This window comes from Cebus imitator, unplaced genomic scaffold (assembly GCF_001604975.1).
Source record: "Cebus imitator isolate Cc_AM_T3 unplaced genomic scaffold, Cebus_imitator-1.0 Scaffold158, whole genome shotgun sequence".
Lineage (NCBI taxonomy): Eukaryota > Metazoa > Chordata > Mammalia > Primates > Cebidae > Cebus > Cebus imitator.
The window spans coordinates 3,290,850-3,316,988 of record NW_016107473.1 but is presented as its reverse complement, the minus strand read 5'-3'; the positions used below and the strand labels follow the sequence as shown (position 1 = coordinate 3,316,988).

General features: G+C 39.2%; 1 protein-coding gene across 3 annotated transcripts in view; it reads left to right on the top strand.

Moving 5' to 3' along the window:
• The window catches only part of DCT (dopachrome tautomerase), a 43,025-nt gene extending 23,685 nt beyond the window's left edge, over positions 1-19,340 (top strand). For all 3 annotated transcript variants that reach the window (XM_037743891.1, XM_037743892.1, XM_037743893.1), the window contains 2 exons: positions 12,354-12,555; positions 16,501-19,340. In XM_037743891.1, the coding sequence (XP_037599819.1) occupies positions 12,354-12,555; positions 16,501-16,679 (381 nt within the window). In that variant the 3' untranslated portion in view covers positions 16,680-19,340. The remainder of the gene's footprint in view (positions 1-12,353; positions 12,556-16,500) is intronic.
• Positions 19,341-26,139: the final 6,799 nt, after the last annotated feature.

Below are 26,139 nucleotides of genomic sequence, written 5' to 3'. Positions count from 1 at the left end.
CCATTGTGCAAAGTGTGGGTCTCCTGACCTGATCTGGTGGTGATCATAGATCACTGCAGCCTCATACTTCTGGGTTCAAGTGATCCTCCTGACTCAGCCTCCCAGGTAGCTAGGACCATAGCCACATACCCCAATGCTCAGCTTTTTTTATTTTTATTTTTGAGGGGATGAGGTCTTACTATGTTGCCTAGGCCGGTCTCAGAACTCATAGCCTCAAGCAGTCCTCCCACCTTGGCCTCCCAAAGCATTGGGTGAGCCACCATACCCGGACCGCAGTAGGGATATCTCTTCAGTCATATTTCTCTTTCTGCTTTAGGGTAGCAGCTCACATTGTGACTTGATGGAAGAGAAATCTCATGACTTAACATGGTTCAGAGAGATAAGACGTTTAATCATCTTTGTCTTCATTGCTTTTAATGTACTTAATGTTAAAATTTTATTTTTCTTTAGTAGTATGTATCATATACGTATTAACAAACAAAAAGCCACAGCCTTTCTTTAAAGGCACAGAATGAACAATGTTTGGCACTAGTTCCAGAACTCATAGTTACTTTAGGCTATTTTCAAAGAGTTACATGCTGAAGCCAATTCAGCCTTAAATGATTTTTCACATATTGAGATCCAGGTTAAAGCATTTCAGTTAACAGAGTTATAGCTTCTGGAATTTCAAATTCACGAGGCAATTCATGCAAATATACTGTACATGACATTTATTAAAATTATTTTTTTGTGAAATCTCTTCAAGCAATGGAGCTACAAAACTGTATGTGATCACAATAATGAGCAAAAGAAGGCAGAACATTAAAGTGCAGGAAAAACTCTGAAGCAATCTCTAGTAATTCCTAAGGTAATTGAAGCAAATGCACACATTTATCATGGAAAATAAGATTAGGCCAGAGAAATGCTAAGTGCTGTCTTCAATATTAAATTTAGATATAATCCAGAAAAGAAAAAAAAGAAAGGAAACCAACAGACTGTAAAGTTATTTAAATGCTAAGAAAGAAACTGTGTTACATAGTGGTAATTTTCTTCCCAATTCCTAAAGATGCTATTCTTAAGAGTATACTTGGATGTTATCCTTTTTGAAAGTACATTTGGTGAGTTCTAAGTTCCTTCAATTCCTCTGTGGCTGGGGGGTCCATAGGTTCCATGATTAATACAGAGCAGCTAATGCCTATTTTCCACCTTGTACGTTGACATTCTAAATGTAATAAAACATACAATGGTTTTATTACTAATCACTGTAAAAAATAGGTTCATTAATTTAGAAATATGTATCAGGAGAAAATAAATTTCTAAAATCACCCGTAGTTGATAAACTACCCTAAGTTAACCCTGTAAGAGCTCTTCTGAGGCTGTTGGGGTTCAGGGGTTCAGGGGAGCCCTCAGCTCCCCTGAGAGGACGTTTCTCCAAGCTTCTTGGTCTCCCACTCTCTCAAGAATGAGAGAGGGGAACACAGCAGGTGAGCTTGTAAAGTAAATACTGGACTCCAAAAGTGTTTGTAAGGAAGTGACTTATTTAGGTAGAGAAAGATAAAAAAGGAGAGGAAGAAAGAAAGCTTCCACAAGAGAGAAAGAGTATGTGGAAGGGGATCCAAACCTGGAGTCCGAAGGGTTGTGGAAGAAGAGGACTTTTCACCTGGGAGGAACTCCCACCTTCTCTAAGACCCCTGACCAATGAAAGGAGTTCCTTAGAACTTCTGCTGGAGTGATTGACTTTTGGTTGCGAAAATTAAAGCAGAGACCATTAAATCTCCCAGATGGAAAGAGATGGGAGAGGGGCATGGTGCTGGGAAGTTCCTGCCCTTAAAACTACGCCCCCTTGTGGACCCAGAAAAAGAACACATTCCCTCAAGTCTGCTGTTCCAGGCTGCAACAAAGTTAGTGAAATCAGAAGCTCAAAATTACGAGTATAAACAATTCTGAGTTAGAGTGAATTTAGTTGAAATAAAAAAAAGAAGGACAGGTGTATTAGTCTGTTTTCATGCTGCTGGTAACGACATACCCAAGGCTGAGTAATTTATAAAGAAAAAGAGGTTTAATGAACTCACAGTACCACATGGCTGGGGAGTCCTCATGATCATGGTGGAAGGTGAAAGGCACATCTTACGTGGTGGCAGACAAGAAGGAACTTGTGCAGGAAAACTCTCATTTATAAAACCATCAGATCTCATGAGAATGATTCACTATCATGAGAACAGCACAGAAAAGACCCACACCCATGATTCAGTTACATTTCACTGAGTCCCTCCCACAACATGTGGGATTGTGGGACCTAAAATTCAAGATGAGATTTGGGTGGGGACACAGCCAAACCATATCAATAGGGCATTGCTTTTTTCTTCACAAAAGTGAAGCATTTAAAGATAAATCCATTTTGCTTTTCTTTGAATAAGAAAAATCATAATTAGACTAAGATTTTTTAAAATTAAAATAACATTGTTTTGTGTGAAATTTTTATTTTTAGTGGTTTTATGATTTTTAGATCATTTGTAATTACAGAAATATTGGTGAAAAAAGTTTTTAAATGCCTGTAATTCCATCTCAATTTTTCTTTTTGTTTCTTTTCATATTCTTGCATGTTTTATACAGTTGCAATTATAGTTGTCCCTCAATATCTTGAGGGCATTAGTTCTAGGACCCCTCCATGTGTACCAAAATTTGTGGCTACTCAAGTCCCTTATATAAAATTTGCATATAAGATATGAACATCCTTTTGTATATTCTAAATCATGTCTAGATTACTTATAATTGGATACAGAAGGCCATCTGTATAGGCACCTATTACATATAATATTTCATTATCACTTAATTTATTTAATTTTTAGGTTGTTGCATAGTTTTCTGATTTTTTTATCTTAAAATCTTAGTGCATATAAAAGGTTCAAAACACAAAATGTATAAAATGAGGTCCATATTATCACTACCATCTTCCAGCAACAATAACCATTTTTTTCAAATTTCCAGATATATTTTATAAATACACAAATATGTTAATATATTTATCTACATGTTAGCATATTACAGACTCCTCTGTCCCTTTGCCTTCCCCCCACTTTTTAAAAAAATGTATTCCATTTCAGTTCACAAAGGGCTTTCTTATTTGTTTTTTATAGCTTTATTGCATTCTGTTGCATGGATTTATCCTGAAATGTGTTATTTTAAATTTAAATTTAAGATTTTAAACATTTTCTATTGATGGATATTTAGGTGATTTCTGATCTTTTGCTTTGCAATGCTATAACAAATGTCCTTGAACATGCAAGGTAAGTAAAGAGAATAGAATCCCTGGCTTAAAGGGTAAAACAATGCATTTGAAATTTGATAAATGTTACAGAATTGCCTCTAGAAGATTGCACAATATTCTCTCCTAATACCTGTGTATCACCTTCGTGTCAGAAACACAGTTCCCCCATCATTCCCTCTCATTATGCTCTTTGTCTGTGTCATCACGCTTTTTTATCTCTGTCAACCTGATAGGTGAGAAGGCATTTCAGTGAGTTTTAATTTGCATTTCTTTTGTTATAAGCAAAGTCCAGTCCAGGTACAGTGGCTCACACCTGTAACCCCAGCACTTTGGGAGGCCCAGGTGGGTGGATAACCTGAGGTCAGGAGTTCAAGACCAGCCTGGCCAACATGGTGAAACCTCATTTCTACTGATAATACAAAAATTAGCTGGGTGTGGTGGTGGGCGTCTGTAGTCCCAGCTATTTGGGAGGCTGAGACAGGAGAATTGCTGGAACCCAGGACGTAGAGGTTGTAGTGAGCCAAGATTGTGCCATTGTGCTCCAGCCTGGGCAACTGAGCAAAACTGAGTCTCAAAAAAAAAAAAAAAAAAGTGAAGTCCGGCATCTTTTCATACATTAAAAAAAATCCATTTGCATCTCCTTTTCTGTGATCTGTCTGTTCATAACTTTTGTTTGTGATCATGAGTTCTGAAAAAAGAAAAACGTAACCATAAAGATTCCAAAAAAGTTAGAATTAGTGAAAGTAATTTGTTCTCTGTGTACGTGAGTAACAAAATACAACATTCTCTTTTAATATTTTATTTTCCTGGAAAACCTAACAATCTGATCATAAAGATGTATTTTGTAGGTTTTATTAGTTTATGGAAAATGAATGTGATCACTGAAAACATATTTGGCCTCTAGAACAGTACCTGGTTCTTAGGCGATTCTCCATACATTTTGTGAGGACAGTGTCCTACTATTGTACATCTATTCTGTGATGGCCCCTATGCAAGATGTCATGCAAAGCTCGCCTTTTAAATGAACAAAACCGTGTATCGTAAACTACTCTCCTTGTTTTAAACGCAGGGAAAATAAAGTTTAGAGAGGCTAAAAAATGTGTCAAGTTCACACCAGCCAGTAAGTGACTGAGTAGAGATTTATAAAAATAGTTTCCAGCTGGGTGTGGTGGCTCATGCCTGTAATTCCATCACTTTGAGAGGCTAAGGCGGGTGGATCACAAGGTCAGGAGTTTGAGACTAGCCTCACCAACATGGTGAAACCATGTCTCTACTGAAAATATGAAAATTACCTGCATGTAGTGGCGGGCACGTGTAATCCCAGCTACTCAGGAGGCTGAGGCAGGAGAATCATTTGAAAACGGGAGATGGAGGTTGCAGTGAGCTGAGACTGTGCCACTGCACTCCAGCCTGGGTGACAGAGTGAGACTCCGTCTCAAAAAAAGAAAAGAAACGAAAAGTTTCCTATTTCAAAAATCTCCCCGTGTTCAATCTTTCAACTACAATTTTGTCTTTTGTCAGTTTAGATAATTCTTAACTCAATCTCTTCACAATTGCTTTAATTATAACTGAGGAAATTAAGTCCTGTTAGATTATATTAATAGGAATTAACACTAATTGGGGAAGGGCAGATCTGAATAATTTTGCATTGGCTTTGAAATGATAGAGTCATTGGTTTTATCATAAACGTGTTTATGCTTTTTAAATGCCACATTTACTTATTTAATATAGTTTTTAAATAGCAGGTATACAGTTACTACCTCCTAAGTGGCATAACATCTTTATGAGTTTTATAAGAGTTGCGGTATCAGGGAGGGCATCTGGACCCCTCTCTGGTTCCCCAGGGTGGCAGGATTTCTATGGACTAGGCTTGGGGCTGGCTTGTTTTCTTTAATTTCACAGGTGCTAAATGTCACCTGAATGGGTTCTCTTCAACTCTAGACTTTATATAAGGATAAATGCATACTCTACTGAGAAGAACTAAACCTACAAATTATATCCAACTCATTCTTGTTAAAGTATGAATATAATGACAAATCACAACTTACATACAAATATAAGCTGGTTCTAGCATTGAACTGAATTCCTCTCGCCTAGCGTTTTCATGATTCTGTAGCCACGAATGGCCTGGGAGGTAGCTTATTCTCTATCTAGAATCTCTTCTAGCATCACCTTGGTTCTGTCTCTCCAACCTGTAATGTCAGCTTATGATGCATGTTGAACTGGTCAATTCTTTTAAAGTTGACCTAGCAGAATCTTCCTGTAGTCCTCTGCATCTGTTCAGAGTTTAATTCTTGAAGAATAAGCTTTTTTCCTCAAGGGTTTAGAATTGGCATTTCTAATTCTCTTGATATTTCTTTTTGTATGCATGCTGTTAGAGCTTGTATATTGGGTACATTTTTACACACATATAATATACAAGGCTATTATGCAAGTCTGTGTAGGAGGGTGTGTTCCTTCTATAACTCCTCCAAAATGCCTGAGAAATACTTTGTTTTGCCTGCTCAGGGTGCTAAAAAGAATGCGTAAGGAAATGTAGGGAGAGAAAATTATAGCAAAATGGAAAACACGCACCACCCTTGCTGCACCCTACCTGGAAGATGCTATTATTGCTCCAATGTCTTTTTTTTTTTTTCTTCTGTGACTGGGTCCTAGTCCATTCAGGCTGCCCAAACAAAAATACCAGAGACTGTGTGGCTTAAACAACATTCATTTCTCACAGTTCTGGAGGCTGGGAAGTTGGAGATCAAGGCACTAGCAGATTCAGTGTGTGGTGAGGAGCTTCTTCCTGGCTCACAAAGGCCATTATCTTGCTTGTCTTCACATGGCTGAAGGGAGAAGGAGCTCTCTGGATCTCTTTGGTAAGGGCACTAATTCCATTCATGAGAACCCCATCCTCATGGCTTAATTATTCCCCAAAGGCACCATTTCCTATTATCATCACATTGGGGGTAGGATTTCAAAATATAAATTTGTCGGGGGGACACACACATTGAGTCCATAGGAGACTGTTTCTTGTCTGTCACTGAAATATTCTCTCTGTGTAGTACCCAACTCATTGTGGCAGAGCTTAAATAATTAAATAGAGGCTTGGGTGTTGTTTAACCATTTCATGTCTATTACATATGGCCTATTTAGGGCAATGTGAAACCAATGTCCCAATTATGTGTGTTTTCAAATCCTTGGTAGAACAAGACAATTATAAATATTTCCCTAAAATAGCAAGCATGATGAAATATGTTTTTAGAAATTACTATTAAGAATTCTCTCATTTAAAAATTCTGACCCAACTTTTTAAAGTATGCCTTCTACTTTAAGTTTTAGATTAGAGTTCCTGTATGGACCCGTGTGTGTTTGTATCTGTCATGTGGCTTTTAAGTGATCACATTTGAATTGTCACTTAGTTCTGACTCTCAGAGGACCAGAGCAATAGCATGTCACTAGAATAAGATCCAGTCTGATGACAAAGGATGCTTTCTGGGCAGTAACACATGAACTCAAGCGGTGAAAGCTACACTGTGCTGGTCTTTAATGATGTACACGCATCTTAGAAGCCAGCCTCATATTTCCATGGTTCCTTTCTCCAGACGCAGAAGCTTTTCTTATTTCATCAGTGTGGTAGGAATCCGAATTTATAGTCACCTAAGCTAAGGCCCTTTGATAGTAACTCTATCCTCCAATGAGCTGGAAAAAAGAAAGCACACTTTCTTGTATTTTATTTTCTTTATGTCCACAGGTGCAATATAAGTTGATTGATTACTTTCTTCTGCACAGGTTACATTAAAATTTTTTACCTTGAAAGCCTATGTAATCACATTTTTTTTCAATATGGCCTCTACTTTGAAATTTAGTGTTTTTTCCCCCCTTTCTGTACCTATCCTCATTTTGTTGGAAAAAGATAGGTTTATATATCATAATTTGGAACCTCATTTCTGAAGTACTCAATTTCTAACACAAAAATGTGGCTATGTAGCCCTCAAGCAGATGAAAGGAACCAATGATACACATTTATTTATTTATTGAGATGGAGTCTCACTCTGTGGTCCAGGCTGGAGTGCAGTGGCATGATCTCGGCTCACCACAACCTTCACCTCCAGGGTTCAAGTGATTCTCCTGCCTCAGCCTCCTGAATAGCTGGGATCACAGGTGCATCCCACCACGCCCTGCTAATGCTTTGTATTTTTAGTAGAGATTGGTTTTCACCATATTGGCTAGGCTGGTCTCAAACTCCTGAACTCAGGTGACCCACCTGCCTCAGTCTCACGAAGTGCTGGGATTACAGGTGTGGGCCAACATAAGTGGTCCAATGATACACTTTCACTTAACTTCTGCTTTTGCTTCCTACCCTCAAATGACATTTGACCCTTTACAGAGATATTAACTGAGCTCATTTTAAACTTGTATCTAACAAAGATACACTTAATTTCTCAAGAGCAATTCAAGATATCTTATTGAGGAATGATGCCCACAATTTTAACAAAACTACTTTTTCCTTTTAGCTTGTAGACATGTTATTGCTTGCAGCATTTTGTTCATTGTATTCTTTGCATTTTCTCAGCACAAACTTTAAAAAAACTTACATTTTATAAATTGGGCACCCTGCATATAGTTCTTACTGGAGCTTTGTTGTTGTCAAGACAGGATCTAGGTCTGTCACTCAGGTTGGAGTGCAGTGGCACAATCATAGCTCACTGCAGCCTTGACTTCCAGGGCTCAAATGATCCTCCCATGTGAGCCTCCCAAGTAGCTGGGACCACAGGCGCACACTACCATGCCTAGCTAATTTTTAAATTTTTGTAAAAATGGGGTCTCTCTCTGTTGCCCAGGCTGGTCTCAAACTCCTGGGTTCACGTGATTCTCTTGCCTCAGCTTCCCAAAGTGCTGGGATTACAGGCATGAGCCACAGTGTCCAGCCTGACTACAGTATTTATTGTATGTTTTATAGCCCTCTTGAGATCTACAATTTCAATTTCTCCTTATTATTTTCCCCTATTTAAAAAAAACTCTCCAGATTATTAATTGCTTTAGAATCTTGTCTTCTCCTTTATTATTTACAGATTTCCCTGGGTGAATTCTGATGCTTTCTGTAAGTTATTTGCCCTTACAGCACTGAATCTGCATCTTCATTATGTCCTGATAGCCTCTTGTCTCTGTCATCACAATTTGATCTCTGACTTGAACTTAAGACAGTATCTAAAAGTTCATAGTTTAGTATTCATAGATCAGACTATACTGTTTCTGCATTGTTAAGATTTGAGAATATGTCTTCGAAATCAATTTTTCTTACCCTAGTTGGTTCTGAAGGTTGTACTACAGTGTGGTGGTATAGAGCAGGGGTCCCCAACCCCTGGGCTGTGGACCCGTACTGGACTGGGGCTTCTTAGGAACTGGGCCACACAGCAGGTGGATGGTAGGTGATTGAACATTATGGCTTGACCTCTGCCTCCTGTTAGATCATCAGCATTAGATTCTCATAAGGGAATCTAACCCTATTGTGAACTGTGCCTGAGAGGGATCTAGGTTGCAAATCCTATGGTGCCAATCCTATTGTGAACTGTACCTGGGAGGGATTTAAGTTGCACACTCCTTACGAGATTCTAACTAATGCCTGATGATCTAAGGTGGAAAAATTTCATCCTAAAACCATCTCCCTGCCCACTTCCTGCCCCTTGGTCTGTGAGAGTTGTCTTCCACAAAAACCAGTCGCTGGTGCCAAGAAGGTTGGGGAGCGCTGGTGTATGTGGATTAAGAACTCTCACTTTAGAACCAGACTTCCTGGGTTCAAATTCTTACTCTACCATATATTAGCTGTGTGACCTTAGGTAAGTTGCTTAACACTTTTGTGCCTTATATTCCCCATCTATAAAATGGGGTAATAATGTTATAGGCTGAATTGTAACCCCCCACACACAAAAATTTATATGTCAAAATCCTACTAGCCAATAACTCAGAATGTTACCTTATTTGGAAATAGGATCGCTGCAGATATAGTTTGTTAAATTAAAATGTCCCACTGGAGTAGGGTATGTCCCTACTCTAGTGTGGGTTATGTCCCTATAAAAAGGGAAAATGTGGACATAGACACCTGTATGCAGGGAGAACACTACATGAGGGTGAAGATGGAGATCTACAAGGCAAAGAATGCCAAAGATTGTGCCTGAAAGCGTAGGAGTGAGCCTGGAACAGATTTCCCCTCACAGCGCTTAGAAGGAACCAAACCCACTGACATCTTGGTCTTGGACTTCCAGCTGCCTAGAAGTGAGACACACTGTCTCCAGCCGTAAGACAAATGCCTGTTGTCTAAGCCACCCAGTCTGTAGCACTTTGTTACAGTAGCCTGAGCAAACAAATAATATCCACCAAATCAAGGTGTCTGAGGATTCAATATGTCATTATGGGTGATAGTATTTGACATTGAGCAAACACTAATAAATATTCACTAATTTACTTATCAGAAAGTGCTAGCCATGTGCCACATGGATTCCTAAATGCCCAGCTCTTCATTGGCTGTATGTATAGTGTGTGTGATTTCAGAGGTGCTTCCAGGCCATACCCACCCGCAAAATGCAAGTTCCTTCATTTTTCTTCCATAAGACCTTGTCCCAAGTTAATAATAGTACTGATGGTATAGTCATAGTGATAACAACCACTGAATAACCATTTCCTACAAGAAAGGCACTGTGTGCTCGGTGCCTAATGTATATTATCTTCTCCACCTTCCCACTGCCATGTTATTGTTGTCCACTGTTGAGGTTTACAGACCTCTGTGATCCTGGATTATCAGCTCCACAGGCTGTGTTTCATTCATCTCAAGCTGCATCACTACCCTCCTTTCACCACCCCTGCCTTCTCATTGTCTGTCTGGGTCTCTTAGCTTCCCTCCAACCCAGGGGGGTAGCAGTGTGGAGAAGTCTCAGCCTGACATTCCATCTGTTCTCCTTCCTGGAACCCAGAGGGGGCCAGGAGAACGGGGTGGCATCCCTAGTCTCCCCAATACTGAGGAAGAATGGGGCCCTTCCCATTTTACCCCTTCCTTTCTCCCTTGCCTCCGGAAATGGGCCACTTCTGCGTGGGGCAGTGGGTCCCAGTTCGGCTCACACTGAGAATGTAAGAACTACAAACAAAATGTCTCTTAAAGTTTGTGTCTCAAAACAAGAGAAGGGGAACAAGGAACTCCCTTCCCTACATATGCTGGTAACCATGAGCCTGTGAGGCTGTACTCAGCCTTTTTTCCTTTATTGTGCTTATCCACTGCTGCATAACAGATCACCCAAACACTCAGTGGCTTGAAGGTGACCATTTCATTTCTCACCATTTCCGTGGGTCAGGAATTTTGGAAGGGCTTGACTGGGCAGTGCTAGCTTAGCATCTTTCAGTGCAGTTGTAGTCAGATGGTGACAGGTGTTGGAGCAGCTGTGGACTGGCCCACCATCTGTCTTTCTTCCTGAAATCTTGAGCCTCCCCGTTATGGTCACTCTATATAAGTTGGTTTGGGCTTCCTCATGACATGGCTGCCTTAGGATAGCTGGACTGCTTATTTGATGGTTCAGGGCTCAGACACAAGATAGGAGCCACAACACACTTTATGATTTAACCTTAAAAGTCACAAAAGGTCACTTCTGCTGCATTTTATTGATTATATAAGAGTCAGAAACTCACCAAGTTTCAAGGGAATGCCAGTTGAAGCCAACCTTCGATGAGGGAGTGGCAAGATTCCAGAAATGCATCGAAACTAACATTGTGTGGCCTTCTTTGGAAAATATATTTTGGTACATCCCTAGACACTCTGTTTATTTGCACAAACTGTTTATGTAAATAAAGCTGCATGACACTGTCATCAGCCTACACATACCTAGTAAACATTGACTCCGTTCAGGTTGTATGCTAAACCTGAGACTTCAAAGGTGAAAAGTCCTTATCTGAGACCTTAAGGAGTTAGGGACTTGTTAGGGGAAATAGATATATAAACAACAAGTTATAGTATCATTTGATCAGTAAATGAGGTACAGGGTACAGTGGTGAATGGAGGAATGAATACATTGAATGAGTATTTACTGAAATAAGTACCTCCTTTTCTCCATGTGAGACACCCTGGGGTGACAAGCTCTGGAGATCCAGGGAGAATGAAAAAAAGACACTGCCCCTGAGCTCTTTGAATTTACTGTCCAGGAAGGAACGACGAACTCTAACCGCTGGCATTAAGGTGGGGCTGAACTCTCACTTGTGTATCATGTTACAAAATCAAGGCTATCAATGTGGAAATTTTACTGTTAATATTTTAAAACATATAGTAATTGGTAGATTTTAAAAGGACTTTAATGGCTTCCTTGAGAAAATGGAAATGAGCGCTTTGTGCATTACATTTTTAGATTTTCTTTTGCTGGCATAACACCAAGAATCCAAGTGAGAGGTTATGAAATGAGTAGATAGAAGAGTATTCCTGGTGAGAAAAATTTACTGTTCCTTATAGTATAATATTGATGCAGATTGAGTATCACTTATCTGAAATGCTTGGGACCAAAAGTGTTTGGGATTTTGAATTTTTTCGGATTTTGGAATACTAGCATTATACCAGTTAAGCATCTCAAATCCAAAAAAATCCAAAATGCTCCAATGAGCATTTCCCTTGAGTATCATGTTGGCATTCAAAAAGTTTCAGATTTGGGGGCATTTCAGATTTAAAATTTTCAGATTCAGGATACTTGACCTGTGAACACAACCTTGTCTTTTTCTCCTGTTAAACCAAATACTCTCAATACTAGAACATGTATCTTATCATGCTTGCCTTTTTCTGAATTTCATAATTAACACATATATGTTGAAGGCCTCAAGCTTTCAATCTGCAGCCAATGTTAAATTCAACATGAACTTTCATTTCATTTGCTCATTTGACAAAGGGGTTTGTCATCCTGCTTGGAGAGATAGGTCCATACATCGTTGAAAACTTAACTAAAAAATGCTAATGTCTATACCATTGAGGCTGGATTGGGTATACAGAAGATCCCATGTCAAGATGAAGTCATTCACTTTAGAGAAAGCTCCAGTCAGGTTGGTGTGATTGGAACAGACAGATTCATGTTAAACGCTATGCTCCACTATCTTGCAGGTTCTTCATTCCTTTACTGATGCCATCTTTGATGAGTGGATGAAAAGATTCAATCCTTCTACGGATGCCTGGCCTCAGGAGCTAGCACCTATTGGTCACAATCGGATGTACAACATGGTTCCTTTCTTCCCACCAGTGACTAATGAGGAACTGTTTTTAACCGCAGACCAACTTGGCTACATCTATGCCATTGAGCTGCCAGGTAACTAACACAACTTTTAAATGGGTGATTCATTCATCTTCTAAAGGAGCTAGCTTTCTTTCTTTTTAATGTAAACCATGACCTTTAACTGAAGGTTTCAGGTCTAGTTAAGTTTGTTGACCATTTTTCTAGCATATATGTATTTAGCCTAACAAACCTTTAAACTACCAATTAAACATTAGAGGCCAGGCACAGTGGCTCATGCCTATAATCCCAGCACTTTGGGAGGCTGAGGTGGGCATGTCGCCTGAGGTCAGGAGTTTGAGACCAGCCTGACCAACATGGAGAAACCCCATCTCTACTAAAAATACAGGCATGGTGGCACATGCCTGTAATCCCAGCTACTTGGGAGGCTGGGGCAGGAGAATCTCTTGAACACAGGAGGTAGAGGTTGTGGTGAGCCAAGATCACGCCATTACACTACAGCGTGGGCAACAAGAGCAAAACTCTGTCTAAAAAAATATCAGAAAGGGACTAATGAACTCACTCTTGTTTTAGAAAACTGAAAGTTTTTAATAGGTCTTATTGCACAGAGGAATTATATACTCTTACACCTGACTTGATAATTCTCTCTGAATTGATTGGATTAATAAAAAACCACCCTATGGTTGTTTGAAATTTCTAACCAATGAAGTAAAAATGAACTAGCCGCATTGTACAGAAACTAGCTGGATTTAGAGATTATTCCTTGAGGGCAGGACTGGGATTGGGGTGAGGAAAGTACAACATTTTCCTTGAGGACAAAATTCAAGGGGAGGCCAGAAAACTCAGTAATGAAGGTAAGTAATAATATAATATTTTAGAAAATCAAAATTAATGCAAAAAATTAACAATGAATAATAATACACCATCAAAATTTTAAATAAAGGCAGATTTTGTTTGTTTTGTGCACCCACATCATCTTCTAAGTGAATCAGTCATTTCCAGTTTAGCCTTTACTACCCCTGATGGACAGGTTTGTGAGGGTTGTCCTTGACTGGCCCACTAGCAGATTGGTCTACATGGGACTCTATGTGTATGTTTCATTAGTTACTGTCCTTAAAGTCATGTTTTAAGGTTGTGGATTTTTTAAATTAACTTTTCCCACTTGGTTCAACATATAGGAGGATATTTTGATAAGTATATACAGGGCACATATTTTTCTTTTTGGCCCAGGCCCCAATATGGCTCCACAATGCCATTTAAAGAATCTTAGGGGCCTGGCAACATACTGACATCTGTCTCTACTAAAATTCAAATAACATTAGCCAGGCATGGAGGTGCATGCCTGTAATTTCAGCTACTCAGGAGGTTGAGGTAGGAGAATCACTTGAGCCCAGGCTGTAGAGGCTACAGTGATCCCTGTTTATGCCACTGCAATCCAGTCTGAGCAATAGAGTGAGACCCTGTTTCAAAAAATAATAATAATTTTAAAAAAACTTAATTAATCAAGAAGCTGAAAATCACACAGCCTATCTACCCAAAGCCTCAGCCTAAAAAGCAATCAAGATGATTTCAGAGCTCAATCTCTCTCTCTCTCTGACCTGAGTCTTTCAAGTCTGGTTGTAGTGGGATGCTGGAACAGAGGATGACCTCGAATTAGGAGCCTAGGTACAGAGGGCCTTAGATGCCAGGCAGAAACCCCAATAAGATACCACCTCACACCCACTGGAATGACTACTATCAAAAAATAGAAAGTAACAAGCGTTGCTGAGGCTGTAGAGAAGTTGGAATCCTTGTGCATTGCTGGTGAGAATGTAAAATGGTGCAGCCGCTATGGAAAACAGTATGGGGATTCTTAAAAACAAATTGAACAAAGAATTACCATATGACCTAGCAATTACACTTCCAGGTATACCTAAAAGAGCTGAAAGCAAGGTCTAGAAGAAATATTTGCACACCCACGTTCAAAGCAGCATTATTCACAATAGCCAAAAGGTAGAAGCAACCCAAGCGTCCGTCAGTGGATGAATAAAGAAAATGTGGCATATACATACAATGGAATATTATTCAGTCTCAAAAAGGAAGGAAATTCTGATACATGCCACAACATGGATGAATCTTGAGGATATTAAGCTAAGTTTAATAAGCCAGACATAAAAGGACAAATATTGCATGGCTCCACTTATATGAGACTATGAGATAATCAAATTTATAGAGGCAGAAGACGGTGGTTACCAGGGGTTGGGAGGGGAAAATAGGGAGTTACTGTTTGGTGGGCACAACGTATCAGTTTTGCAAGGTGAAAAAATTTGGGGAATGGATGGTGGTGTGATGGTTGCACAATAATGTGAATGTACTTAATGCTACTGAACTGCATATTTTAAAATGGTCGAGGTGGCCAAATTTATGTTACACGTATGTTACCACAATTTCTAAAACATAATTTTTTAAAAAGCTAGGCAGAGGGCCGGTGGCTCATGCCTGTAATCCAAGCACTTTGGGAGGCCGAGGAGGGTAGATTATAAGGTCAAGAGATTGGGACGATTCCGGCCAATGTGGTGAAACCCCATCTCTACTAAAGATACAGACATTAGCTGGGCATGGTGGCACACGCCTGTGGTCCCAGCTCCTCAGGAGGCTGAGGCAAGAGAATTGCTTGAGCCTGGGTGGCAGAGGTTGCAGTGAGCCAAGATCGCGCCATTGCCCTCCAGCCTGGTGACAGAGTGAGACTTTGTCTCCAAAAAAAAACAAAACAAAACAAAAAAAAAACAAAAAAAGGTAGGCAGAAGATTTGGACAATAGCAAAAGGCAACCATTTCTGGGTCTTGAACAGAAATGACAGAATAAAAATATCTGTGTTTTAAGAAGATGAAGTTGGCAATAGGTGCTGCTGGATCGAAGCTGGAGGAGAAAGATTAAAATCCTCTTGGAGGAATCCCATCGGGACAGGTCAGGACGTCCTGTGGGATTGGAGAAAAAGTACTAGAAAGAGAATCTTATATTTAGGTGAGTGTAAGGTATAGAACAAATTCAGAGGAGCTGAATTTAAGAACAGTTGGCCAAAGAGAAGAGAATTTTTAAATAAATGACAAATAGGCATACATATACTAAACATGAAATTCGGCCAGGTGTGGTGGCTCACACCTGTAATCCCAGCACTTTGGGAGGCCAAGGCAGGTGAATCACCTGTGGTCAGGAGTTTGAGACCAGCTGGCCAATGTGGCGAAACCCTGTCTCTACTAAAAGTACAAAAATTAGCTGGGCATGGTGGAAGGTGCCTGTAATCCCAGATACTCAGGAGGCTGAAGCAGGAGAATCACTTGAACCCAGGAGGCAGAGGTTGCAGTGAGCCGAGATCGCACCACTACGTTCCAGCCTGGGCGATGGAGCGAAACCCTATCTCAAATCAAAACAAAACAAACAAAACAAAAAATGAACTTCACTAATTTTGGGGAAGAGTGCTTATAAAATATATTTGAGTAGACTGGATTTATCATGTGGGAGATTTAGATTTTATTCACAACTATTTGAATGGGTATAAATATCACCTGCATTGGTTATCGAACGTCTCCTGTTGTAATAACGAGTCTGATCCCTCTCACAGGTTTATCATCCTGTAAAAAAGGTAGAGACAATAGCAGAATTTCTCCATCGGAGGGTTGTGTATTTTGCAGTTGCCCAGATGCCATTTTAGCATGCAATTTTACAAATGAGTTTCTAACTCACAAAAGTAGTTACATTCTTCCTTTGAGGGTTTCCTCCGCATAAGCATTTATTGTAACAAATTTTTAAAATGCAATAAGCTGTATTTAAGTAATGGGATGCCATTTCTGACTACCCCAAGAAAAACAATTGTGGATATGATAAATGGTGAGAAAGGAGAGATAAATTTTAGTCTAGCAAGAATAGTTTTGCTTTATCAACAAAAAAGCATGAGAAAGGCAAACGTGCCTACTGTTTTTCTCTTCTGAAAGTATTCAGCTGATGAAAATCCTGACTGTAGACCCTTCTCTTCTGCTTTAGTTTCAGTTGAAGAAACTCCAGGTTGGCCCACAACCCTCTCAGTGGTCATGGGAACGCTGGTGGCTTTGGTTGGTCTTTTTGGGCTGCTGGCTTTTCTTCAATATAGAAGACTTCGAAAAGGATATACACCCCTAATGGAGACACACTTAAGCAGCAAGAGATACACAGAAGAAGCCTAGGGTGCCCTCATCTCTTACCCAAGAGAAGAGGCTGGCCAAGCCATAGTTCTGACCCTGACAATAAAGGAACGAATCCTCACTGTTCCTTTTTGAGTTGAAGATCTTTGACATAAGTTCTTCTACAGTGATAATGACCTCATTCAGAAGATGCTTAACTATAGTTTCCACTTTGCTTGTTGTTTAACAAACCCAAACTAAAGTGCTTGGTACTACCTCTATCTTCAAGTAAAGGTAGACCTGACAATTTGTGGTATCTGATAATAATCCCCCATACTGATTAAGTCTCCTCCTGTCGTGACAGCATTTTAAAAGACAAACAAAAAATCCCAAAGCATTGATCCAGGGAAGTCATTTACATTTGCAGGTTGGTGCAATTTGAGACCTGGCCAAGACCATGCATCAATCTTTCTTAGCCTGTGTCTTTATTGGTGATGGCATGAAGGTGGGAGGTGGGAGGTGTTAGATGAATCTCTAGGATCTCTTAATTATAAACATCTCTGCTTCTAGGCACCTTCCTGATTATGTTCCTTGGGCTTCTGTTTCTTCTTTTCTCTATCTTTTCCTTTCCAGCTTGGAAGATGAGAATTAGCCTTGTTTTCTATATAGGATGAAGAATGACTAAATGAAGGATTAACTCTGCTCTACAGTGTAAATTTGATTTTACGGATTTTACTTAAAATCTGCAGTTTTAAACAGTAGACCTATATTACAGGATTCAATAGCTGGATACACATTGATTCTATAGTGATAAATAGAGAAGATAATAAAATTATAGAGCTTCCTGGTGACTTGATATACTATTCTAAACATACTAACAAATATAGAATTACTCTTTCCAAGAAAGGCTGACTGAAGGCTGGCAAGGCTATAAACCTGAACATGAGACAATCTGACTTGAGTCCCATTACTCTGAGGTCTCTTTGGCTAATTCTGAACCAATTTCTTTGCTAGGTAGCCTCAGATGAAAAATAATTCCTACATAATGCACTTGGCATATTTTTAAGCACTGGTGTTAGATTCATTAATGCTGCAGTATACTCACAGTTACTTATGAATGCTGATCAATTAAGTCTTATCATTTGAAAGCAAACCATCCGTACAAAACATGACAATTCAGAATTAAGCGGTTATGTTCTGCTATACAATCATCAGATTATGAGAAATAAGAATAAGGCAATCTTTACTACGATGTTCAGACTTATCATGATGGGTCCCACTTCAGAGAAGTTAATGGCTCTTGAGATTTTCAGACAAATTCCATCTGCCCATATCTGCTATCTGTGCATCAGGAGTGAGACTGAAGTTCTAGGGCATGGTTTGTCTGTAGGGGCCTCTCTCTACTGGAATGAATGTCCGTAAAGAATGGGTGTTAAGAGGGCCCTGGAGCTGCCTTCTACATAAGGGAGGTCCAGAGGTTGCAAGATTCACCAAGAACCAGTTTACCCCTGCAATAGGATTGCTGAAGCCAGAGAAATGGACAAAGCCCAATTGGAACTGAATCTGAGTTTGAATCTCATAAAGTTACAGGTGTATCTGAGAGCATGCTCAGTGGTGAAGATCAAGATAGCCCGGAGTCCTTCTTGGGGGTAAAGCCCTGCTTGGGCTTTTTAGCCACAGCCATACGCATACCTCCCAATTCCTGTCATAAACAGTATTCATGGAAAATACAGCACTGTATCTTTCACACGCTCCGTTCTAGAAGGTTTATGTTCTGAGCTCAGGGTAGTTGGGGAACACATTTTAAAATCTTGCTTTTAAACCGAAAGAGAAATATTTTAAAATGAAGATATAATTGTGCATGGTACATCACTTTTCCTGAAAAGTGATGTATAAATCAATTATGTGTTAAAAGCACCAGGAGAAATTACTTTTCATAGGTAAACAATTATGAATAATTATATAAAGCAAATAACCACCTCCAGCTTATCTTTCAGGTATGCCAGAATTCTCATATATCATATTCTCATAAGATTTGGTTAAAGCAAGATCTATCTTAGGTAGAAAAAAGTAGTAATCAATTATACTTAGCTACTTTTATCTATAGTGTGGGCAACTTTTTACTATTGTGTTTTATAATGTCTTCCTAAGATAAATAATTTCCTAAGGTTGTAGTTCATGTAGGACAAATACAATTTTCTAGCATTTTCTGACCTTTCAATAAATCAATTAGGAACGCATTTTAACAAATATTAAGGTAGGATAAACCAACAGAATAAAAAGCTGGTATTTACATTGAATATAATGCAAATAAACTCAGAAAATGTCACCAAATACTTTGGGCTATATTTCTGAATGATGAGGGAAGAATTCAACCTTGAAGAAAATGAACAGGTCGCTTTATGCTCACATCTTCAGTATTAGAAAAACTGCATGTATGATTTTAATAGATATGCTTTTTATAAAGCTAACACTCAGAAATGGGATAAAATGCAATAACATTTTTCCTTTGTGCATTAAATGTCCTTCTAATCCTAAAATTCTTAGATGTTAATTTGTGCATTAAATTCCCTTCTAATTCTAAAATTCTTTGACATTGTATCTTGCTTAGGATTTAACATTATTAATTATAATACTTTTAATGATTAGTTTTAATCTTATGTTATTAAGAAGTAGAAAACTTATTAAAAAAGAAAGTAAAAATAAATGATGTTTTGCAGATTATTGTTTGTCTTTTGAGGGTTATTGTTTTTTAATTTGTGTGCATTAATTCCCATCTTTTGGGCACTCAATGTGTATATTAAAATATATATACATGTAAAACACATAATAACAACCTCAGTCTGAAAAATAATCTCTTAAACTGACATGCTATTTTCTGCTGAGTTTCCAAACAATTGCTGTTTTCTGAATCTGTATTGAACAGGTAGAAAGGATAGCCGGTCTTTCCCCAGGTGAAGTTACTTTTGATATCCCCACAGTTTAGTGACTAATCCTGGCATGGAAGCTGGTGGCTACTTCACGTGACCAACCAGGGAAGAGAGATCCTGCAGCAGCTAACTTGGTGATCCCCCAGATAAGCCTTCAAGATGAGACCCCCAGAACAAGGAAGTTAAAACCAATGTGGTAACGGTTATGTGAGGTTTGCTTCTACAACTAGACTTGGAAGTTCAAGATCAGGTCGTACGCCCCTCTGTACAACTACACAGTCATTATATCAAAGCATCTTGCCTTAAATACTCAGAGAATGTTGGTGGTTGATATACATGCATAAATGAACCAGTTCACCCCCAAGAGGAGGTAATTCCTTTCTCTAATGCAATGGCAAAATCTAAGGTTGAAACTCTTTCTGTATCTGTAGCATTTTACTTATCCCGAGTACTTTATAAATATTCTTTGAATGAATAAATGAATGAATAAACTAATCTCATAGTAGAACTTCTCATTCAGAGCTTCTGACACCTGTTTTAAGATGTACTGCATAAAACATAAGATCCCTGCCATGAAGTTACCATACAACCTATCCTTCAGATTCTGAATTGCACATATGCTAGGTAGAATTATACTCTATGCACCTAACACAAGGAGACATTCTTCAGGTATATTTTCTTTCTAGATGCATCTTCTTCCTAACATTGGTAAGCCTTCATTCTACCATTTATAGGGACAGGGACAGAAAAGGTTTTCAGCCACCTCTCCTCTAAGCCCTCACACATACCATTTTAGGGTTCTCCACTGTCTGTATCCTAAAAGCTTTGTTTCAGTAGAAGGAGTTAGCAGGCAAATTATTTAGTCAGGCAAACCAATGCCTCTCTCATACTGATGGACTCAAGCAGCAATTGCTTTAGAAACTCTCCAAAGATGACAATACTTTGACTCTAGCTGTAACAGCAGTTCAAGCTGAAAAAATCCCTTATGGATTTAGTTCTGCTTTGACAGGTCATTTAATGAAATCTCGAGAACCATACACAAGAATATTGTAAACTATAAGTTAGTTTTCTAAAACAAATAAAGTTAAAAGGTTTCTATTCAATACCTGCATGCTATATATAATTTTCACCACAGCTACATCTGTTTGGGTAGAAACCATTAACCCACTGCCCCATCAACTTTAGTCAGACTTCTTAAATCTAATATGACTGAATTTTGTCCTTCTTTTAGCCATTTTCTGCTCTTTTGGCAGTTTATAAACAAACTAAAATTATCACAGTGCCTCCCAGGCATAATTCTTCTGGTTGTAATAATGCTAAGTAGAGATGCTAGCGCTTGGCCTTCTTTATTAAAACAACAGATTTCACTGCCAGAGGTATGCACCCTGATTACTCATTCACTTTGTATGTGTTTGAGGGTTTCTGAATTTGCAATTAGCCCAATGACCAATCTTGATTACTAGGGGAGTGGAATTAGGCTTACAATAAAGCAAAACCTGCCCTCTTGTGTTTTATTAGAAAATTGCACAATGTAGTAAAGTTCTCAGAGCTGCTTTCCTCTACCATGGTTGATTTCCTATCCATAGTGGAAAAAAAGGTGGGAAGGTTTGCCATGAATTCAGAAATCAAAACAGTTAAAGTACAATATTTAGAAAGAAATAGTTTCCTACATAGGTTCTCACAATTCCCCTTTTAATCTATTTTGAAATATTAAATGTTTACCAGTAAGCCAGAAAAGTTTGGGGGAACATTTCAGGCCATTGGGCAAAACGCTTTTAGGCGTGGCAAACACACACAGAATATAATTTAGTTAAATGTTATTTAGATGATCAGGTTGCAGCTGGAAATTGGGGGAATTTATTTTCTCTGTTAAAAACTGTCATCAAGAAGAAAATTTGGGAAAAGTTTGTAAAACAAATGTTGATCAATGTATTAAAACTACGTATAAATATTTGAACTCAGGTGTGGGTGTGAGCAGTGTCTAAAGATGTCCTTCAGTGTGGAAAATTTGCTTTTCAAAACTGTAAACCCACAGTGGCTTTATATTGGGTGATTGAAAAAGAAACTCAAATGATAAAGGAGACAGGGTCTCTTTCTAGTTTTTGTAAACCTTTCCCCTCTAGGGAAATACACAGGTAAAGATTAAAGAGAAACACAGGCACGTGTCATTTATTTGCTTATTCTGGCTAGTTTTGTTTGTCAGAAAATTGGGGCTCCAATTATACATCTATGTCCATCTGCTATTATTTTCTGGTGGTTCTCTCTGGAAGAAGATTACAGACCTGATGATAGTCGCTGTTTTTATGGAGAGAAAGGAAAGGGAAAAACATAAGTGAAGAAATTGAAGAGTTTTATTTGAAACACATCAAATGATGGCAGAAGATGCAGTCTCCCCTTGAGAAGAACCATTAGCTTAATTCCTATTGATACATTATATAGCACACTTTACTGAAGACCTATTTTCCAATGTAGTAAATGTATTATCATTAAAAAAATTTTTTTTTTGAAACAGAGTCTCACTCTGTTGCCCAGGCTGGAGTGCAGTGATGCAATCTTGACTCCCTACAGCCTCCACCTCCTGGGTTCAAGCAATTTTTCAGCCTCAGCGTCCTGAGCAGCTGGGACTACAGGCGTGCACCACCACGCTGGGCTAACTTTTGTATTTTAAGTAGAGATGGGGTTTCGCCATGTTGGCCAGGCTGGTGGCCAACTCTCGACCTTAGATGATCCACCTGCCTCGACTTCTCAAAATGCTGGAAATACAGGTTTTGAGCCACTGTGCTCGGGCCACATATTATTATTTAATAGTACTACTTAAGGTTTCCAGTATTTTTATTTGCTTTTTCAAATAGCAAGCTTTGTCTTGATTATTGCCACTATTCAGTTTTTCCTAACTAAAATTATTTTTGTATTTTGAGTCTTGCATTTCGCATCAAGGAGGTGTGTACAGCAGAAAAACATATGCGTCAGTGCTCTAAGTCATTAGACTTATTTATATGAGCAAATGACTGGTCTTGAAAACAGAAACATAATCTCAATAATTATCCGTGCAGTTAGCTCTCACTTCTTTTTCTCTTCTCCAACTGTGACAAGCACACAACTTTCAGCGTTTCCTAGCTTGACAAGTCTGATTTGAGCTGCCCCTTTTCTTTTCATTTTAGGCATTTTACAATTCCGAGACACGTAGCAAAATTTTTATAAACTCAAGGTCGCATATCTCTTCTCCTCACTGATGTCCTCTTATCAAGATGCAGGCTTCTTTGTGTTTTTAACATTTTTACTTGAGATATTTCCAACCCTTTGATTCTGTGCTGACTTTAAATCGTTTGCTGTCAGCTACCCGAGTGCCGACCTGGTGCGTCGCGGCTGCCGCTCAGTCTGCGGAGCTCTTGACAGCATTATCAGGCCTCTCCAAGAATCAAAGGGCTCTTGCAATCCAGTAACATGCAAATTTGTTCTTTATCTGCTTCGGTGTGTCACGGCGCACATTTTGCAGCTTAGCGGCACAAAAGCAGGCGTGATAAATCCTTCTGAAGTTGACTGTGTGAGTAATGGGTGTAAATTCATTGTTTTTAAGCAACAGCTACTCACAACATGCAATTATGATGAACTCACCTTGCAACTAGATGGCTGCCTTAGAGTTGGGTTTCCCCTTGCTAGAGAGATGATACAATTGAGTGGCTTTTATCACAGGGCACTCCACTCACCTTTGATGTGGTTGTCAGCAGGTAACCCCCCTGCTACTCTCTGGGTTTGCCCAGGCTTCTGGGTGTCTGCTAACTACACAGTCCCAGGAGAAAACAAAGCTTCCTCTAGGCGTGGCAGCTGCTTTCCTGTTTATGCCTGTCAGCTTTCCTGATAGAACTTGTTCCTTTCTTCTGAACACTGAAAATGCCGCAAGAAAATATTAATATCAAAGTTGGAACCACCAATAAGTGACTTGACTTCCCTGCATGAAACCTCTGGAAGTTTAAGATAAGGGTTCTTGGCTCCCAGGAGTAACATGGTCTTTGTTGAGCCCGGCGACGAATTAGTTTCAATACACTCTGGCACAATTTTCTCTGTAGACACGAGCACCGAGTCTGTGGTTGGAGATGGCTCTCATGGGCTATTTTCAATGGCAAAGGGGCACCTTCGGAATAAAATATGAACAGGCCTCAGCTGACGTGGAAGTGATACATGTTAGGAGAGTTTTTTCTTTTTCCTTTTCATTAATTTCTTTTTTTGTGGTAAGAGAAATGTAACATAAAATTTGCCATCTGAACCTTTTTAAAGTGTAAAATGATGTGGCATTCAGTGCATTTACAATATTGTACAACCATTACCAACATATTTCCAGAACTTTTTCATCATCCCAAATAGAAACTCTGTATGTACTGTTAAAAGCAAACTTCAGACAAATTACAGTTGTTGGAATTTGAGCAAAAGAATGATTTGTAAATCAGGCAGCCCCTTGAATCACAGCAGACTCAGAGAGACTCCAGGGATGCCTCGTGGTCAGAACAAATTTATAGGCAAAAAAAGGAAAGTGATGTACAAGGATCGGAAGCGAGATCCAGGGACAGCTAGATTGGTTACAGGTTGGTGTTGGCCTTATTTGAACACAGTTTGAACACTCCGAGGTCTATGAGTGGTTGAAGTATGGCCGCTAGCATAGGCCAACACTCAGCTCTGGTTACAGACGCATACTCCCAAGTTAGCTTTTCAATCTTGTCTTCCTATTAAGCTAGGTTAGGTTTGTCCACAAGGACTCAAACATAGAAGTACAGAGTCCTTCTCGGGCCACATTTAGTTGACTTTAACAGTACCTATTAAATGGTAACTCCCTCCCCACACCTCTTCCCACCAGCCTCTGGCAACCTCCAACAAGGCTTTGGAAGTTTCTCTCATCTCGATTCTGAGATCCTCAGCTCTGTGATTTGGACGGGAATCTAAATGTCTTAAACCAATTATTCTATTCCAGACTCTTGGCTGTGGTGTCTCAGCCATGAATCTAAAACTGAAAGCTAAATAATGAAAGGCATCTTTGCTGAGGGTTCTGAGAAATGAAGCCCAAAGACCAGATCTCACCCCTGAGTCACACGATGTGAAGATGTGAGAGCGGGAATGGTAGCAGCCATCTTACCTGCTAAAGAGTTTGAAGTGGCCACTTTTTAAAAAATTTAATTTAGGCCAGTTTGAGTTGGGGGCTTCTCTTACAAGATAAAGAATCTTAACTAATGAACTCATCTTCAGGGAACGTAAAAAGAAAATGAAGAAACAGAAACATTGGCTTGCTTATTTATTTGTAGCCACCATATTCCATGTCTTTACTGAGTAAAAAAAAATTTTTCTTTGTTCTTTAACGATTGCAAGAAACAGAGTGATGTAGCAATTCATAGTGCAGGATGCCTGCAACTGACAGAAACAGGAGCTTGTAGTAGTTCAGCATGGCCTCTTGAGGCAGACAGAGAACAGGCATTTAAATTCTAGTTCAATCATGTATTTACCACTGCAATCTTTCTTTAACTTGTATTTTCTAACTGCTCTGGACTTTAGTTTCCTTGTCTGCAAAAGGATGTTAAAAATGCCCCTCTTGTTCCATTTACACACACACAGAAGCTGTTGCTAGAATATATTGAGTTAATCCACGTAACTTCTTCAGAACAGCGCCTGTCAGATGCGGTGGTTTAAACAACTGACATTTATTTCTCACAGTTTGAAGGCTGGAAATCCAAGATCAAGATGTTGGTGGGGTTGGTTTCTCCTGAGACTTTTCTTCTTAGCCTGCAGGTAGTCACACTTCTGCTGCCTCTTCAGTCTCTCCTCTGTGCATCTGCACACGCCTGGCGTCTTTCTGTGTGTCCAACTTTCCTCTTCTCATAAGAACACTGGCCAGATTGGATTAGGACCCACCCTAACAGCCTCATTTTAACTTACTCACCTCTTTAAAGGTCCTGGCTCCAAATATGGCTTTTTTTCCTGAGCTGCTGAGGGTTGGGACTTTAACATATGAATTTTGGGGGACACAATTCAGCTTGAAACAGAGAAGTTGCACAATGAACATTTAGTTTTTTTGTTGTTGAAGTTTTAGATCTGGGGTTCACGTGCTTGTTTGTTACATGAATATTACATGCATAATGGTGAGGACTCACCTTCTAGTGTACTTATCACCCAAATATTGAACCCAATGGGTAACTTTTCAACCCTCCCTCCCCTTAAACTCTCCCTGCTTTTGGATTCCCAGTATGTTATCTCCTTCTTCATGTCCATGTGTGCCCATTGTTGAGCTCCCACTTATAAGTGAGAATAGATGATATTTGATCTTCTGCTTCTGAGTTCACTTAAGATAATAGTCTCCAGCTCCACCCATGTTGCTGCAAAGGACATGCCTTCATTAATTTTTATGGCTGCATAGTATTCCATGGTGTATACGTACCACCTTTTCTTTATCCAATCAATCACTGGTGGACACTTATTTGGTTCCTTGACTTTGCTATTGTGAATAGTGCGGTGATAAACATGTGAGTGCAGTTGTCTTTTTTATAGGCTTTCTTTTCCTTTGGGTAGATGCCAAGTAGTGAGATTGCTGGGTTGAATAGTAGTTCTATTTT